The sequence below is a fragment of the Equus asinus genome, chromosome X (assembly GCF_041296235.1).
Source record: "Equus asinus isolate D_3611 breed Donkey chromosome X, EquAss-T2T_v2, whole genome shotgun sequence".
NCBI lineage: Eukaryota > Metazoa > Chordata > Mammalia > Perissodactyla > Equidae > Equus > Equus asinus.
In genome coordinates this window covers 44748722-44764338 of record NC_091820.1, presented here as the reverse complement: position 1 = coordinate 44764338, position 15617 = coordinate 44748722, and the positions used below count along the sequence as shown (strand labels likewise).

General features: G+C 36.7%; 2 protein-coding genes across 25 annotated transcripts in view; one reads left to right on the top strand and one right to left on the bottom strand.

Moving 5' to 3' along the window:
- Positions 1–15617, bottom strand: part of CASK (calcium/calmodulin dependent serine protein kinase) — a 362261-nt gene that overhangs the window by 138910 nt on the left and 207734 nt on the right. The window lies entirely within an intron of this gene.
- GPR34 (G protein-coupled receptor 34) lies at positions 679–7822 on the top strand. Of its 7 annotated transcripts, XM_044763159.2 has the most exons (5): positions 743–806; positions 924–1021; positions 1713–1805; positions 2469–2556; positions 6072–7822. In XM_044763159.2, the coding sequence occupies exon 5, from the start codon at positions 6150–6152 to the stop codon at positions 7284–7286; it is 1137 nt and encodes a 378-aa protein (XP_044619094.1). In that variant the 5' UTR covers positions 743–806; positions 924–1021; positions 1713–1805; positions 2469–2556; positions 6072–6149; the 3' UTR covers positions 7287–7822. The 7 variants fall into 7 exon arrangements, with proteins under 7 accessions (XP_070358691.1, XP_014696252.1, XP_070358694.1 ...); XM_070502593.1 differs by lacking the exon at positions 924–1021 and having other exon boundaries at positions 738–806; XM_070502591.1 differs by lacking the exon at positions 2469–2556 and having other exon boundaries at positions 740–806; positions 6146–7822.

The following is a 15617-nucleotide window of genomic DNA, read 5'->3' as shown; positions in this document are numbered from 1 at the left end:
GTGGTTACATGGACGGACAGATAGTAAATATTGGAGTAGGATCAAATCAAAAACTGCAGAATTCCTTCATTATTTTCATTAAAATATAGAAGATATTTCAATTAACTTGGGAGAGTTTATCATAGTGATAATAAGACCTTCACAAATCTTATCTGGTCCTAAAATTATAAGATTGTTTTAGAAAATAAATCCAAGATCTTAAAGTAATACATGAAAATACACTAAAATAATGTACAGATCAAGTAATATTTTAAAAAATTAAAGAAAAAATAATTCATAACTTATGTTAGTATAATTCAATACAGAAGTGCCATTTTATGTGAATAACTTAATTTCTAAAACAAATCCAGAAAGAAACAAATTCAATGCTTGTGCTTTAAAAGTCCACATACCATACAATGCATCATTTCCTGGGAAAAACAGAAAATACATATTTCTTCTTAGAATTTATGACACTTCTTTATTTTGGAGCAGAAGGGAAAAGTTTCCACAATTGTCAAGGTGGAAAGTATTCATATAAAAGATATAAATAATTTCCTTAAAGTTAAATGTTGATTGAACTTAAAGATAAAGTTGTTGCATAGTGGTGGGGCTTTTCACTATTTTCAGACGGATTCTGAGAGTTGTCATATTGAAAAAAGAAAGAAAAGGGAAAAAAATTCTATTACCACATGCAAAAAAAAAAAGAGACAACCCCAACCAATTGCACCACGACCGGATGGAGGAGCTCAGCTGACACACCAAGACAGTCTGTGTCCTAGGGAAGCTTGGGGTTCAGCTCCTTTTACTTCAAGAGAACCTGAACTGTGAGTATTCTTTGATTTCCACTACATAAATAGTCCTTTAATTTTAATTAAAATTTGATTATCTAAATATTAAAAGTGAAACCTGCTTCGTGGTGACTAGCAACAGTTTGCTTTCAGAACCCTGAGTAAACTGCTTGAATGATACCTCCGCCTTGACTTGAGTCAAATTGACGCTGTGTCTTCTTAGTTACTTGAAGTACTCTAGGACACTGGAGGTATTTAAGCATATACTATCAATATTATCACATATTTATACTGTATTTTGCATATTGCCATAAAGACTTGCAGATATACTTGAATCAATTAAAAGTTATTTTCATATGCAACAGTTTATTACCAATGTATTATAAATGATCTACAATATTAACTTTGTTAAGTTATGCTGTCTCCCTATTTTCAAAGATAGTATTTTCTTCTTTATTATATTATTACTATTTTATGGTAATTACCAGACTAATTAAACTTTAAGTTTGGTGTTTCAGAAGTAAATAAGGTGAATATTAGATAAAAGAAAAAGCAAAATACACTTTAGTTAATTCAAGTAAAATTTTAAAAAATGGTTTTTTTTACAGATTAGTGGTTACCAAAGGAGAAGGGGCTGGGGGAAAGGTGAAAGGGGTAAAGGGGCATATATGTACGGTGATGGATAAAAACTAGACCACTGGTGGTGAGCACGATGGAGTCTATACAGAAATTGATATATAACAATGTACACCTGAAATTTACACAATGTTATAAGCCAATATGGCCTCAATAAAATAATTTAAAAAATAAAAAGGTTATGAAAAAAAATTCACACAAAAAGATAGTTTTTTTAGACACAGTTAAATTTATAACAGAACCTAATGTACTACTGATAATATTATTTCCCAAGTAACATGTTTTCAATTTTCATTCTGTATGCAGCAATTAACACAATTTTTGAAGCATAGCCTGAATGATTCAGTCATTGTCAAGTCAAACTACAAACAGTGAAAGGTTGCTATCATTGCCAAATAGGTACGTATTTTAACATAGCAATGTGATATTTTCGTAAACATACCCCAAACTGCATTTAAAAAGCTTTTGCTCACTGGAGGCCACAGTGGAATCTGTTTGGTCCTGCCCTCTAGTACAGAAGCTTCTACATGAGCCAGTTGAAAAATATCAATAAGGGTAGAGTGGTGGTGGATACAATGCAGCACTAACACAGGGTTGCAAACTTCAAGATTTGCCAAGTAATAACATTAAAAAACCATTTACCATCTACTATCAGAAACCCATTGTGACCACTTCAATATAGCACACGAGTTACAGGTAACGTCCACTGAGAAATTAGTCCACTATGTGAATGCAGTGGTTTGTTTCTTGTCTTCACTAGCCATTCTTAACAAATCAAATAAGCAGTTTTTAAAACATCAATAAATGGCCTTAAGAACAGTGGGTGAGTGACACATTGCAAAGGAGGCCAAAAATCAGCCATAAATTTAAAACAGAATCTAATCTGTTAATTTGTCCATAAATGACTGGTCACTAGCCATCTAATTCATGGTTCTAAAAGATGGCTACTATTAAACAAATGCATTGCTTTTGCCTTATTATCTTTAAGCTTAGAAATAAAACAAAACCAGAAAGGTTTCTTGGTGATCTCATCCAACCATTATTTATTTATTTTATTTGCAGATTAAAGCTGAGGCAAATGGTTTCAGGAAATGTGCTTTGTGCTAACAGCTTTCTAGAAACATCTTGATTATGACTATCAGGGCTAGAAGTAAGTTTGAAAAGATATGCTCTGGGGGATGTGTTGAACATTCTGATAAATGATTTGTGATTCTGTAAACTCCGGACTTAGTTAATTAGAATTATGGACATAGAAAACAAAAAAAAGATTAATATGTTTTCCAAAGAAGTAAAGCTAGATGGCATAATCTCTTCTTAAAATTGCTAATATGGAGAATGTTAAAGGAATTGTGTCAAAATACTGCTGACAGAACTCATCGTTAATAAAGAAAATGCTGATCATATGTGACTAGGAGGGGGGAGGTTTGGTGAAAAGGACCATGTGCTCTAAACAATAGACAGATCTGAGTCTCAACTTGGGTACTGCCACTTAAGGGCTATGTGGTCATGGGTAAAGATCAAAACCTCTTGATCTCTCATTACCTCTTTTGAAATACCTACTTCACACAACTGTTATAAGGATTATGCAAATGAAATAATATAAATGTGCTTAACACACCGCCTGGTACACAGCAAATGCTAAATAAGTATCAGTTAATGGTTTAGCCATCTAGCTCAAGGGTTCAATTCTGACTGCACATTAGAATCCCCTGAGGAGCTTTTAAAGGCAACCATTGCCTGGGGCCCATTCCAGACCAATTAAATCAGAAGATCTGGGGATTGAGCCAGGCACTGATAGCTTGAAAAAGATCTCAAGGGGATTCTAATATGCAGTCAGGATTGAGAGCCACTGAGTCTCTTCTACAAAGTACCCAGTTGGTGGTACGAAATCTCTGGTGGTAAGACCCTTATTGCCTCCCAAGATAGACTGTTTCATTCTAAAAAAGCATTTCCTTAAAAGGAGGCAACATCTGTCTCTGCCATTTCTACTCAACTGGTCCTTGTTCTGCTTTCTGAAGATACATATCACAAGGTGAAATCCTTTTCTCCATGGCCTAGTGAAGCGTTCACATCTTCAGGGTAAAGTGCCTATTTCCTTCAAATTGCTCCTATGACACGATTTGGGCTTTTCTCCCCATTTGCTCTCTGGCCTTTTCTAAGTGTGCTGCGAGGATGAAACACTGTATTACAGGTGCAGTCCTACCAGCTTGGGATCAAACCAGATTAGTAGTAACAATCTCCATTTAAGACACTCCATATCTATGAATTCAACCAAAGAATGGCTTAGTTTTTGTTGCAGCTGCATAACACTACTGATACAGCACCCGCAGTCAACTGCAATTGCATTTCTGTCAATGTAGCTACAGCCCTTCCTGTACTTGAATGGTGGATTATAACATCCACTTGTAGAACTTTACATACTTTTCTACTAAATTCTCTCTTTCATTCCACAATATTTATTGTGCTAAGCACTTGGTACACAGAGGCAAACAAAACAGTCTTGGTTCCTAACCCTAACGGAGTTTAAAATATAGCACGGGGGAAGAAAAAAACCAACTACTTACAGATGAGTTTTTAAAATCATTTCAGCTATCCCAGCTTTCAAAAAAATCACATCACTTGTCACGCCTCAGGCTCCCTTTCATCAGTGGCTATGAGATGTTTCTACCTGTGCCTCTGTGAGTTCTCTAGGTAAGCACACAACACAGGTCCCTCTACGGTGCCCTTTTCCTCTTCCTGGTGATCTAGATTACATTATTGCTGCATTTTTTGGCAGCCTGCCATTCTTCCTAGATTGCCCTTTTAGAATTTCAGATCACCAGAAACATTCCTGTAAGTTTCTATAAACTCTGTGAAATCTGTCTTCCTGCAGTTGAGACACACGACAGACTACACTCCGCGCTGCTGCCTCCTTCCTTCCACTGTCCTGAACTCCGGAGACAGGCTTCCACCAGTGATTACATAACTTCCTCTTCACCAGCCAGTTCCTCTTCCCTGGAATCAACTTTTCCCCTTTACAAAATTTTAAAATCAGAATTTTAACTTCTACCAAAATAGTTTCTTTTTGATCAAACTATAGGTAGAGTTTTAAGAAAGGCTAAGTTCTTCCACGTTTTTCTCTGTGTATAATGTCAGATCAGGAGATTAATTATTGTAATTCAAATCCACTTTACATTGTAGCATTCAGAGCTTGAATGTACACTCCTGCAAAAAATGTTTACCAAGGGCAGGGTCTCTCTTGTTCACCTTTGTTTTTCAACCAGCACTTAGCCAGGTGTGAAATATTTACTAAAATGAGATGAATCAAAAGGTGTTTTTTTAAAAAAACCTTTTATTGAGGTAACATTGGTTATAACATTAACCAATTTCAGGTACACATCATTATATTTTGATTTCTGTGTAGACTAAAAAGGTGTTTTTTTAAAAGCTAACTTTCATTAAGCACTTGCTATGTGCCAGGGCAAAATTCTTCATATGCATTTTTCATTTCTACAAACATGAAGACTTAGAAAAGATTAAGTTGTTTGCCCAAGGTCACAGAGTTAGTTAGGCCTGATTTTGATAACCTTGCTCTGCATGTCTTTATGTTATACCTGCTGAGGCTGCTGTAGAGAAACAGGCAGTCACTCTAAGAAAGGAATGTGATGAGACCTCCTGGAATCCCCTCCTCACGTCTTCTAGCTCTTTATCACGGCGTCTCAGACTGAGCTTTTCATAGCAGTCAATGCCCAGGAAAGGGCCAATAACAAGGAGTATTGCTAACATTCTCTGCTGCCACAAACAAGTAGAATTCACACACTATCTCTTATAAGGTTCTAGCAAGTCTCAAATTACCGAACCCAAGGCATATTTAAACTGCAGTTAGCTACTTTCAAACTCTTGGATCGCACATCCTGTTTCCCATCGATACTATAACTCTGGGCTCTATGCTTCCAGGTCAGGAGACTGAGCAGACTCGGCTTTGTCTGGCTCCTTTGCTCTCCAGTGCAGCGCTACAAGAGTCGGCCTAATGAGGCAGGCGGGGGCTGTGTGCTCTCTTGGTCTGTTATGTTAATTGCACGCCTCTATAGGCAAATGATTTTAATACCCTCAACTTGGTCTTTGGTTGAAAAGAAAGAAATTTAGGACCTTTTCCTCTGTTCCCACCACGGAATGAGACTGCCACAGGTTATCTGTCACATGCCATGTGGCAATATGCGTCAAAATAAACGAATGCCATATTATGAGGGAAGGGGTCAAGGCAGGAAGCTGTGGGCCCACAGCTCACTCGTGGCTAGAACTACCTTTAGGGAAATTGATGCTCACCTTCGAAAAATATGGGCTGTCATTTCACCTCCATCTCTATTCCCATAACAACTTCCCTAAGAAAAGACGATCTCATAGTTCAGTTGTTTATTTTAATATAATAAATGAAACAAACCTTGAACATTTACCACAGCCACAGGAAAGGTTGGAACAGGACATTCCGTAAGATTCTACTATATTTGCTGCTTGTTTTGTGAAACCAAAACGCTGCCACATATATAGTGTAGATACCCAAATGGTCCAAAGTAGGATAAAACTAAAGTTTCTCACGATATCTGAAAACAAATCATTACTTACGCTTTGAGTTAAAGTAGCTGTTATTAAATAGCAAATAACTCAATGTTTGGCATTCTGTCGCAGGAAAAAATCTGAAGACGTAAAAGCTACACACAAGGAACATGTCATTTAGCCTCTTCACTATTTGATCCCTACAGAAGAATGAGAAGTCACACTGTAACAATGGCGACCACTTCAGTCAGCAGCTGGCCCTGCTCCTCCCAGGGAGTGCACTTCATTACTAATCACAGCAGCCAAGTGCCACGCAACTTCTCAGGAGCATCAAATTCTACTGCCTGTTTCATGGACGAAAAATTACTCTCTAGTGTGTTAACAACATTCTACTCTGTTATTTTCATCGTGGGACTGGTTGGAAACATAATTGCCCTCTATGTATTTCTGGGTATCCACCGTAAAAGAAATTCTATTCAGATTTACCTACTTAATGTAGCCATTGCAGACCTCTTACTTATCTTCTGCCTCCCTTTCCGAATAATGTATCACCTTAACCAAAACAAGTGGACGCTGGGTGTGGTTCTTTGCAAGGTTGTGGGAACACTATTTTATATGAACATGTACATTAGCATTATTTTGCTTGGATTCATCAGTTTGGATCGCTACATAAAAATTAATCGGTCTATACAACAACGGAAGGCAATAACAACCAAACAGAGTATTTATGTTTGCTGCATAGTATGGACAGTTGCGCTTGCTGGATTTTTAACTATGATTATTTTAACCCTTAAGAAAGGAGGTCATAATTCCACAATGTGTTTCCATTATAGAGATAAGCATAATGCAAAAGGAGAAGCAATTTTTAACTACGTTCTTGTGGTAATGTTCTGGCTAATTTTCCTACTAATAATCCTTTCATATATTAAGATCGGCAAGAATCTATTGAGGATTTCTAAAAGGAGGTCAAAATTTCCTAATTCTGGTAAATATGCTACTACAGCCCGAAATTCCTTTATTGTACTAATCATTTTTACCGTGTGTTTTGTTCCCTATCATGCCTTCCGATTTGTCTACATTTCCTCACAGCTAAATGCGTCGTCTTGCTATTGGAAGGAAATTGTTCACAAAACCAATGAGATCATGCTGGTTTTCTCATCTTTCAATAGCTGCTTAGATCCAGTCATGTATTTCCTGATGTCCAGTAATATCCGCAAAATAATGTGCCAGCTTCTTTCTAGACGATTTCAAGGGGAAGCGAGCAGGAGTGAAAGCACTTCAGAATTTAAACCAGGATACTCCCTGCATGATACATCTGCTGCAGCTAAAATTCAGGCTACTTCTTAAAGCACTTGAGGTAAACATATTAAAAAGAATGATAAAATACAGCCTCTTAATTCCTTGAAGAACTAAAAATTATGAAACAAAGCTCTAGCATTTATAAAGCTCAGATCTTCTTAAAGCTCTTTTCTTATGTCATATTTCTTTTGCTTAACTGTAAAATATTTCAAGTGAAAGAAAAGCTTACACTCATCACTAGATTTTAAATCTGTATGTAAAATCTTTTCAAAATATATTGTTAGGCTAACAAACTTCACATAGATTATAAAGTTAAGTGAAATTTATGGCTTTAACAACAGAATAATTAAAGATGTCACAGTTTCTCAAATCACTAGTTATTCAAAATCAAGTTCTTCAAAATCAAGAATACTAATTTAAAGTGTGTTTAAAAGTAAGTTAAATGATTCAAGGACAACTTAAAATGTCAGAAAATATATGTTCATTGTCATTTAAAAGCGCCTGTATGATTTGCCACTGTATTCATTTATGCCTAAACCTCTATAACAGATGAAATGATAATAAAATTCTAATAAAAAATGAAATCACCCATTATCTATCACTGCTTAGATAAAATGGAAAGAATTTAAATACTGTACAGTAAAATCAAACAGATGAGCTAAGAACTCAAAAGCCTGGCAACAGTACTTAAAACTGCACCTTATTTAAAACAGATTTATAAAAGAATGATTCCGCCCTCTCGCACCACACTTTGATAGAGTGAAATGGAAGACGCGCACACCGCGATCCAGCAAGTCCACTACTAGGTATACAGTTTATAGAACCACTCAAACACGCATGCAAGAAAACATATGCAGTGATGCTCAGTGAACTACTGCTCATAATACTAAACGAGTGGAAACAACCTGAGTGAGTGCGTACTAGCAAAGGAATGGAGAAATCAACTGTGGCTCATTCACAAAATGGAGCACTGCACAGCACTTCAATGAAATGAACTACACCTGCATGCACCAACATGGAGAATTCTCAAAAACAATGTTGAATAAAAAACGACAACAGAAAAGCTGCAAAAGGATATGTAGCATATAAAATCATTCATGTAAAATACAAAACCACATAAAACAATACCATATTCTTTATGGATCTATACACATACAATAAAAATGCAAAACATGTATACTAATATACACAACATATACGCCAACTTAAAGTTAATGGTCACATCTGGAGAGATTTGAAGCAAACATGGCAAAATAGTAATGTCTGTTAAACCTGTATGAATATTTTTGGTTTATTTTTGAGTGTTTGAAATATTTCACAACCAAAGAAAACCTGTAGATTAGAATTAAAAGGAACAAATTCTGAAGTTTTCATGTATGTTCAAAAATGATTGGAGAGTAAGCCCTAAGGGAAAGGGCTCTTATTCATCACTGACTCCCCAGAGCTTAGTGGAAGCGCCCGGCAGACAGGAGATCAATACATATTTGTTGAGTAATTGAATGAATGAGTGAATGAATGGATGAATGAGACAGGGAAGAAGTACTTAATAGAATTGAAAAAGTGGGTGTATTTCTTTTTTTCCCTAGTCAATGTATCTGGATACAGCTGCACAGAACATCATACAATCGTAATCAGCAGCTGTAATTAAGGCAACCATTCTCAAAAGTTTGGTCAGCATTTGTTCAGTCCTTTGGTCACACACAGGATCAGAATGCTGTTCACTGAATATGTAAAAGCCTCTTATGACAAACTCTAAGGATCCATTCATAAGTTTCTGTCACAGAGTATGAGAATTTTTTATAGTCAGATACTTCAAACTTCAGGTAGGCCACTCGCTGGGAAATCAATACTAAGAATCAGTTTTGTTAGGGCTGAATTTGTTTTAATGAGATTTGGTTTGTATATAATTAGTGCTCAGTTAGCCATATTTCAAAAAATGCACACAATTGGTTGAGTAAAGAATAGGTTCAAAGCAGAATTATATTTAAAAAACAAGAAACATTTGAGAGTAAAAACTGAAATTTGCAGACAAATCAGAGGCTCAGAAAAAATAACATTTATATTAATTACCTTGCTCTGACAATGTCAACAAATACCACCTAACTGAAATTCAGCATTTGTATGATTTTAAAATATGACAATATTGATTTTCCCTCATGTTCCCCAAATTAAAATTTTTTTTACATTACTGGTAAACACTTCATATCTCTACATGTCTCTATTGTAAACAAGCATACAGTTTGAATTGTTAAATTACACTCTACTATTATTATCAGTTTTATGGAACATTAAAAGAAACAAATAGACTCATAGTTCTAGAAGCTGTCTCATTATTTAAATTCAGAGAGGGGCTGGCCCCACGACTGAGTGGTTAAGTTCACACGCTCCGCTTTGGTGGCCCAGGGTTTCGCCGGCTCGGATCCTGGACGTGGACATGGCATCGCGCATCAAGTCACGCTGAGGGGCGTCCCACATAGCGCAACCAGAAGGACCTACTACTAGAATATACAACTATGTACTGGGGGCTTTGGGGAGAAGAAGAATAAAAAAGAAACGAAAGGAAGATTGGCAACAGGTGTTAGCTCAGGTGCCAATCTAAAAAAAAAATTAATTAATTAATTAAATGAGATGATCCCTATAAAGCCCTGCACAACGGCATTTTAAAAAAATAAGAAAAGTACAGGGAGTTAATTCTTGCTATAATATTTGTGATAAAATAAATTTTGATAATGGATTTTGTTTACTGATAAAAGTTTCACTAATAACATATCTTAGGATAACCCGAGTCCTAAGAATATTTCTAAATTTGTAGAAAGACATGCTACTGACTTACCAAATTTCAGGCTATTTATTACATATAATCTTTTATTTCTTACTGAGCATTAGTATATGCAAGCAGGGAACACTGTCCCTACCTCCCCCAACCCAACGCTTAGTTCTAGAAGCATAGATAAAAAGGAAATTCAGAAGTACACACACATCCTCACCTTGCAAAAGATTCACAACAAGTTTCTAAATAGCATCTCACATATGCAAAACCAAACAAGGGCAAAATTAAAGGCCTGACTGCCAGAGTGAGACCTAAATGCTGAGTATTGCTGTTAGTTTTGGAAAAGTATTCTGTGCAGAGCCAGGTTTGACGGCGGTTGAATTTCTAAGATCAGGTCAATAGAAAAAACATTCTGTTCTAGTACAGAAGGCTTTGTTTCCAACTTCTTTTTAAAATGGATTCTTCAGTCCTGCTGATATAAAAGTAGAACTAATATAATTACAAGTCTTTGAAGCAAAGCCTTACTGAAAGTTATCCACAAGAGAAAACCAGCATGAAATAGAGTTCTCTCAACAGGCAAACTGGATTTTGCAGAAACATGTTAATGGGCTAATTATTTTTTAGCCTTTTGAAATACGAATGGAAATTAATTTTACCAGATATTAAAATAAATTCATATCCTTCAATAAGGAGAACACTGTGGAGCAGATGCAAAGATAAACTTATTAGTGGAACAGAATACACATTGCTCAGCAGACCCTCGATGGCATGAGATTATATGACAAATTAATGGCTCTCAAAAGGGCAGGAGCAGGAACAAATCAGAGGGAAACGTAAGATTCTGTTAGTCAAGATGTGCTAGAATCTTGCAAAGTGGGGTTAAGTGAATTTTTAAAAAGTTTCCTGAGTGACTCTCATACACTATCCTCCCTCAAAATCACTGCAAATAAGGGAGCCATCACAAAAGGATCGGGGAAGGAAGGGATGGATTAAGAAACAGTGCTGTGCTTATTTAAAATAGAGAGCCAATTTATAGCCTCACCTTGTATCACACCAAAAAAAATTATAAGTGAATCAAAGAGTTAAATGTAAATAATGAAACCATTAAAAGATTTAAAAATACATGACTATAACTCATCTGTGAATGGGAAAGAACTTTCTATTAATAAAGCAATACAAATAACCATAGGGGAAAATGCATAGATTTGACTTAAAAAAAGTAGATTCTTTTTTGTCAAAAACCGTAAAGAAAAATAAAAGCAAAAGCACAAAGTGGGAAAAATATTCACAACAGACATGACATTTACTGGACAGCCTTTTATGTCAGGCACCAACAGACACCATAACTTGTAAAGAAACTTGCATTTTTGATCAGAAGAAAGCATTTGAAACTCAGAATATAATCCGAATTATGTCAGCTCAGATGAGACAGAAACTAAGGCACACTCTCACGCTGGATGATGCGGTGTCTTTTTTCCACTGCTCCATGGCCCAAGTGAGAACACACGCCTATAAGCGGCTGCGGCAGTGCCACCCTTCAGTCTGGTTCTCAGATAAAGATGTGGAGGGCTAGTTGGGTGGTGGTAACAATAGACTTAGAGCTAAGAGGGAAGTGCTAGGTTTGTCCTAAACTTTTACTTTTCTTCTTATTTCTTCCCTTCAAGATCACATGCAAGGGAATGGGAAGCAAAGTAAAATATATTTATTTATGTGTCCTTCACTGTGCTAGGTGCTTGACATGCATGATTATCATTTAATCTTCAGTGCAGTGGTGTAAGCATCAACTGTATTTTACATATGAGGGGATGCAAGTTGGTAGACGTTCACTCCATAGACATTGTCTCTAAGTCAATGCTTTTTTCACTTTCATTTCATTCTGCCCAAGCACAGTGGTAATTACTGAGATGTTTTTTGTTTTTTAAAAAAACATAAATTGGCATTAATATGTCTTTGGGGCAAACAGTTCTGCTTATCACTCATCAAAATTGTGTGATGTCAAAAAACCAAAATCTTAAAGACTACTTTTCTAGCTATCACACACTTGCACACTCTGTGAAAGCTCTGCCTGAAACCAGTACAAAAGCATACAGGTTGAACAAAAGGAAAAAAGGGAAATCAAATTGTAGCATCTCACCCTTATTAATTTTGCTTCTGGCCCAGGAAATGCATAAAGAACCATCATAAGATGAGCTTTGGAAAAGGTTTCTAATTATAGTTTGGATACAGGCATTGATGACACATAGAATCTCTTTTTGCTTTAGTAAGCCACGCAAGTTATTTCAGAAGCAACAGTTAACTGTTATAGTTACACTCTGGCTTGGTAATTCCACATATAATTTTTTTTAGTTATAAAATGTTTCAAACATACAAAAAAGGGAAAATACAACATAACAGGAAACTAAGCACCCATCACCCTAACTGGACAGATGTTAATGTTTTGGCTGCATTTGCTTAAAAGTTCTCTTGTACCCATATGTAATCCAGAAAGTTAGATATACTAAAGCTCATCCCGAGGTAGCCTCTTTCCTGAAGTTACCGTATATCATTGTGATGTATATTTTTATACTTTTATAACATATATGCCTAACAATTTGTATGAGTTTTTGTTTTTAAAATGTACACAAATAGTATCTTACTATTACAGCCTTTTGTAACTTTTTTCACTCAAATTATGTTGATACATGTAGGTCTCGTTCATCCATTTTTACTGATGCGCAGTGTTTCATTGTACAAATAAACAACAGTTCAATTCTCCATTTCCTCTAACAATGGGCCCTTAGGTAGTTTCCACTTTTTTGCTATTAGAAACCATATACAAGTGAATTCTCTTGTACACCCTGTGCAACCAGTGGAATTTCTCTATGGTTGACACCTAGAAGTACAAATGCTTGGTTGTAAGGGTATGTACATCTTCAGTTGATCACACTTGTGACAAATTGCTTCCCAAAGTGATTTTATTACTTTATACACCTATCAGTTTATAGACCTATCAGTACTAGTTAAGATATGAGTTCCTGATTACCCACATCCTCACCAATACTTGGTATTATCGGATTTACTAACTTTTGCCAAGCTGGTAGGTGTGATATGGCATCTTCTGTGGTTTTAATTTGCATTTCCCTGATTACAAGTGGAAAGAAGCAGCATCTCATGTTTTGCCCATTCAGGTTTCTTCTTGGTGAATGGCCTGTTCATATCTACACTTTTCCCCCATTTTCCCTTAATGAGTTGCTTATCTTTTATTCTTTTCTTTCTTTCTTCCTTCAAATTATTGAAGTAATTCTTTACATATTCTGGATACTAATCTTTTGTTGCTCATATGGGTTGCAAATAACTACTACCAGAATGGGACTTATCTTTCACTTTGCTTATGGTTTCTTTTGCCAAACACTATAAGCAAAGTAAGATATTCTCTAATCAATGAATCTAGATAAACCCGGGCCCTTTGACATACACCCCTCAAGGACCAAGCTCAAGAATTTGTAGACAAAACTATCTTATAATTAGACAGCTTGGCATTTCAGCATAAATAGTACACAGGAGTCAAAATGAGGTGTTCCCTGAGAACACAGAAACAGAATTGTTTTCTGAGACTTAAAATACAAAATTCAAACATCTGAGTACTGATATGCAAAGGATCTTAAAGTGTTGAAAGTCTCCTAGACCAGGAGTTGACCTGTTAAATGTATTAACATATTTAAAGGAAGAATTGGCCATTCACTAGGAGGTAACCGAGGGAAAATTAGAAAAAATGTGGGGTCTGGAGGGAGAGACTAAAAAGATGCTGGTATTGCCCATCCAAACACAGTCCAGGGGAAGAGTCTTGACCAATGGACCAGGAGTATTACCATTCCATTGCGAAGTCCCTGGCAAGGATTATGGTGGGGCTGGATCTAACAGGTCTTCTTAGCTCAATGACATTAAACATTATTAAATAATGAACTGAGAGGCAGCATAGCAGACAGGCTAAAAGGGTGACTGTTGCAGCCAGACTGCCTGAATTCAATTTCTGGCTCCACCACTTACTATGTAACCTTGGACAAGCTCTCTTTCCTCTCCTGAGAAAACAAGAATAAAAGGAGTACCTAACTCAGTGTTGTTATGAAGACCAACTGAGCTAATAAACATATCTGGCCAGTAGGAAACATCTAATATATGTTATCCAAATACCCAAATGCCAAGGGAAAGGGAGGGGAAATATACAAAATGGAATGGCCAGAAGCTGAAGGTAAAATTCAGAACTAGGAAGATATACAGTGGAAGCTGATCTGGATCCAATGAGGTGGGGGGAAAGTAACTCAAGTAACCCTTTAACTTTAGCTTTCATTAATAACAGCAATGTCCAGGACAGGAGCGGAAACAGATCCATCCTATTCTGTGCTAGTCAGAACCATACTCTGAAACTTGAGCAAGGAGAAGAGGAGAATGTGGGCCACCTTGCAGGATGCCACAAGAAGGACTGTTGAAAGAATGGGATTATTTAGTCTTAAAGCAGAAGATTAAGCAAAGACATTAGAGCAAAAATGTGTGTGGGGGTAGCCTCAGAGAGCAGCATAAAGAGGACCAGTGAAGGACTGGAGTTGCAAACAGCATGTTTCACCAGATTCTAAGAGAGGGTTTTCTAATAATTACAGATCTCAGACAGAATAGAAAGCCGGTGAGCTATTTCCTAATAGAACTATTTCAATATAGTATGGATCTCCAGCAGCCTGGGAAGGCAGCAAAGCATTTAATAAAGTTTGGATTAGATGTTCTTTAGATCCCTTTAATAGAAGTTTGGGGTTTTATAGAACGCTCAATGCCTTAATGAGTGGTAACTAGAGGCCACCTACGATCATGTTGTGCCATCATATTGTGCTGATACAGCAGTGCCCTCAGGGCTACTCAGATGTGTGCAGCTGAGGGGAAGGAGGCTGCTGGCTGCACAGTCAACGGGCCCCAAGCAGTTTCCCTGAATCTTCTTTTGTAGCGACTTTGTCCAGTGTCCCTTGCTCAGCAAATAGTAGGTATTCATTAATATTTATTGCTAGAGAGATTGTTTAAACTATGTCTAAAATAAGTGGATGGATTCTGGGAGCTTTGTGACGTTTATGTTAGGTGCTGAGGTATCTTTGCTTTCTTACTGACCCTTGGCTTTGTTCTGTGCAATCAGAGTGGCCAAACAGGTCACCACACTGCATTCTAAAATACCGACAAGGTACCTTTGCTGCAAACCTGGCTCAATAGCATTAACTCAGGTGCGAATGGTAATCACTCTACTGTGCTGTATTTTCAAATTTTATCCAATTGCAAACCTCTGGACCAAAAGATCTTAATGCCTTCCACTAATACTGCTGGCAATGCTGTTATAGGCCATTTCCTGTTATAGACATTTCCTTTCTACATTTCCTGCCTCTTCTCGTGTTCTATTACTTACGAAGACTTTCTAGTACCCCCAATACCCCCACCCCCACTTTTTTCCTTTCCTGTACTCAGCAGCACCTCTTTCTCTTCCCCAATTCAGTTTTGTCTTTGTTTTCCTACTTTCTCTTTTAATTGTCTTTCTCACAATTTAGTGCCCTCTTCTCTTGTGTGTCCCCTGATCTGTCAGAAGCAGAAAAAGCTTCATA

Coding starts and splice junctions, on each gene's coding strand:
- GPR34 (XM_070502590.1), top strand. CDS start 1,744: ATGATTCAGTCATTGTCAAGTCAAACTACAAACAGTGAAAGGTTGCTA. Junction 1,806..6,145: donor TTGCTATCATTGCCAAATAG/GTACGTATTTTA, acceptor TGATCCCTACAG/AAGAATGAGAAGTCACACTG.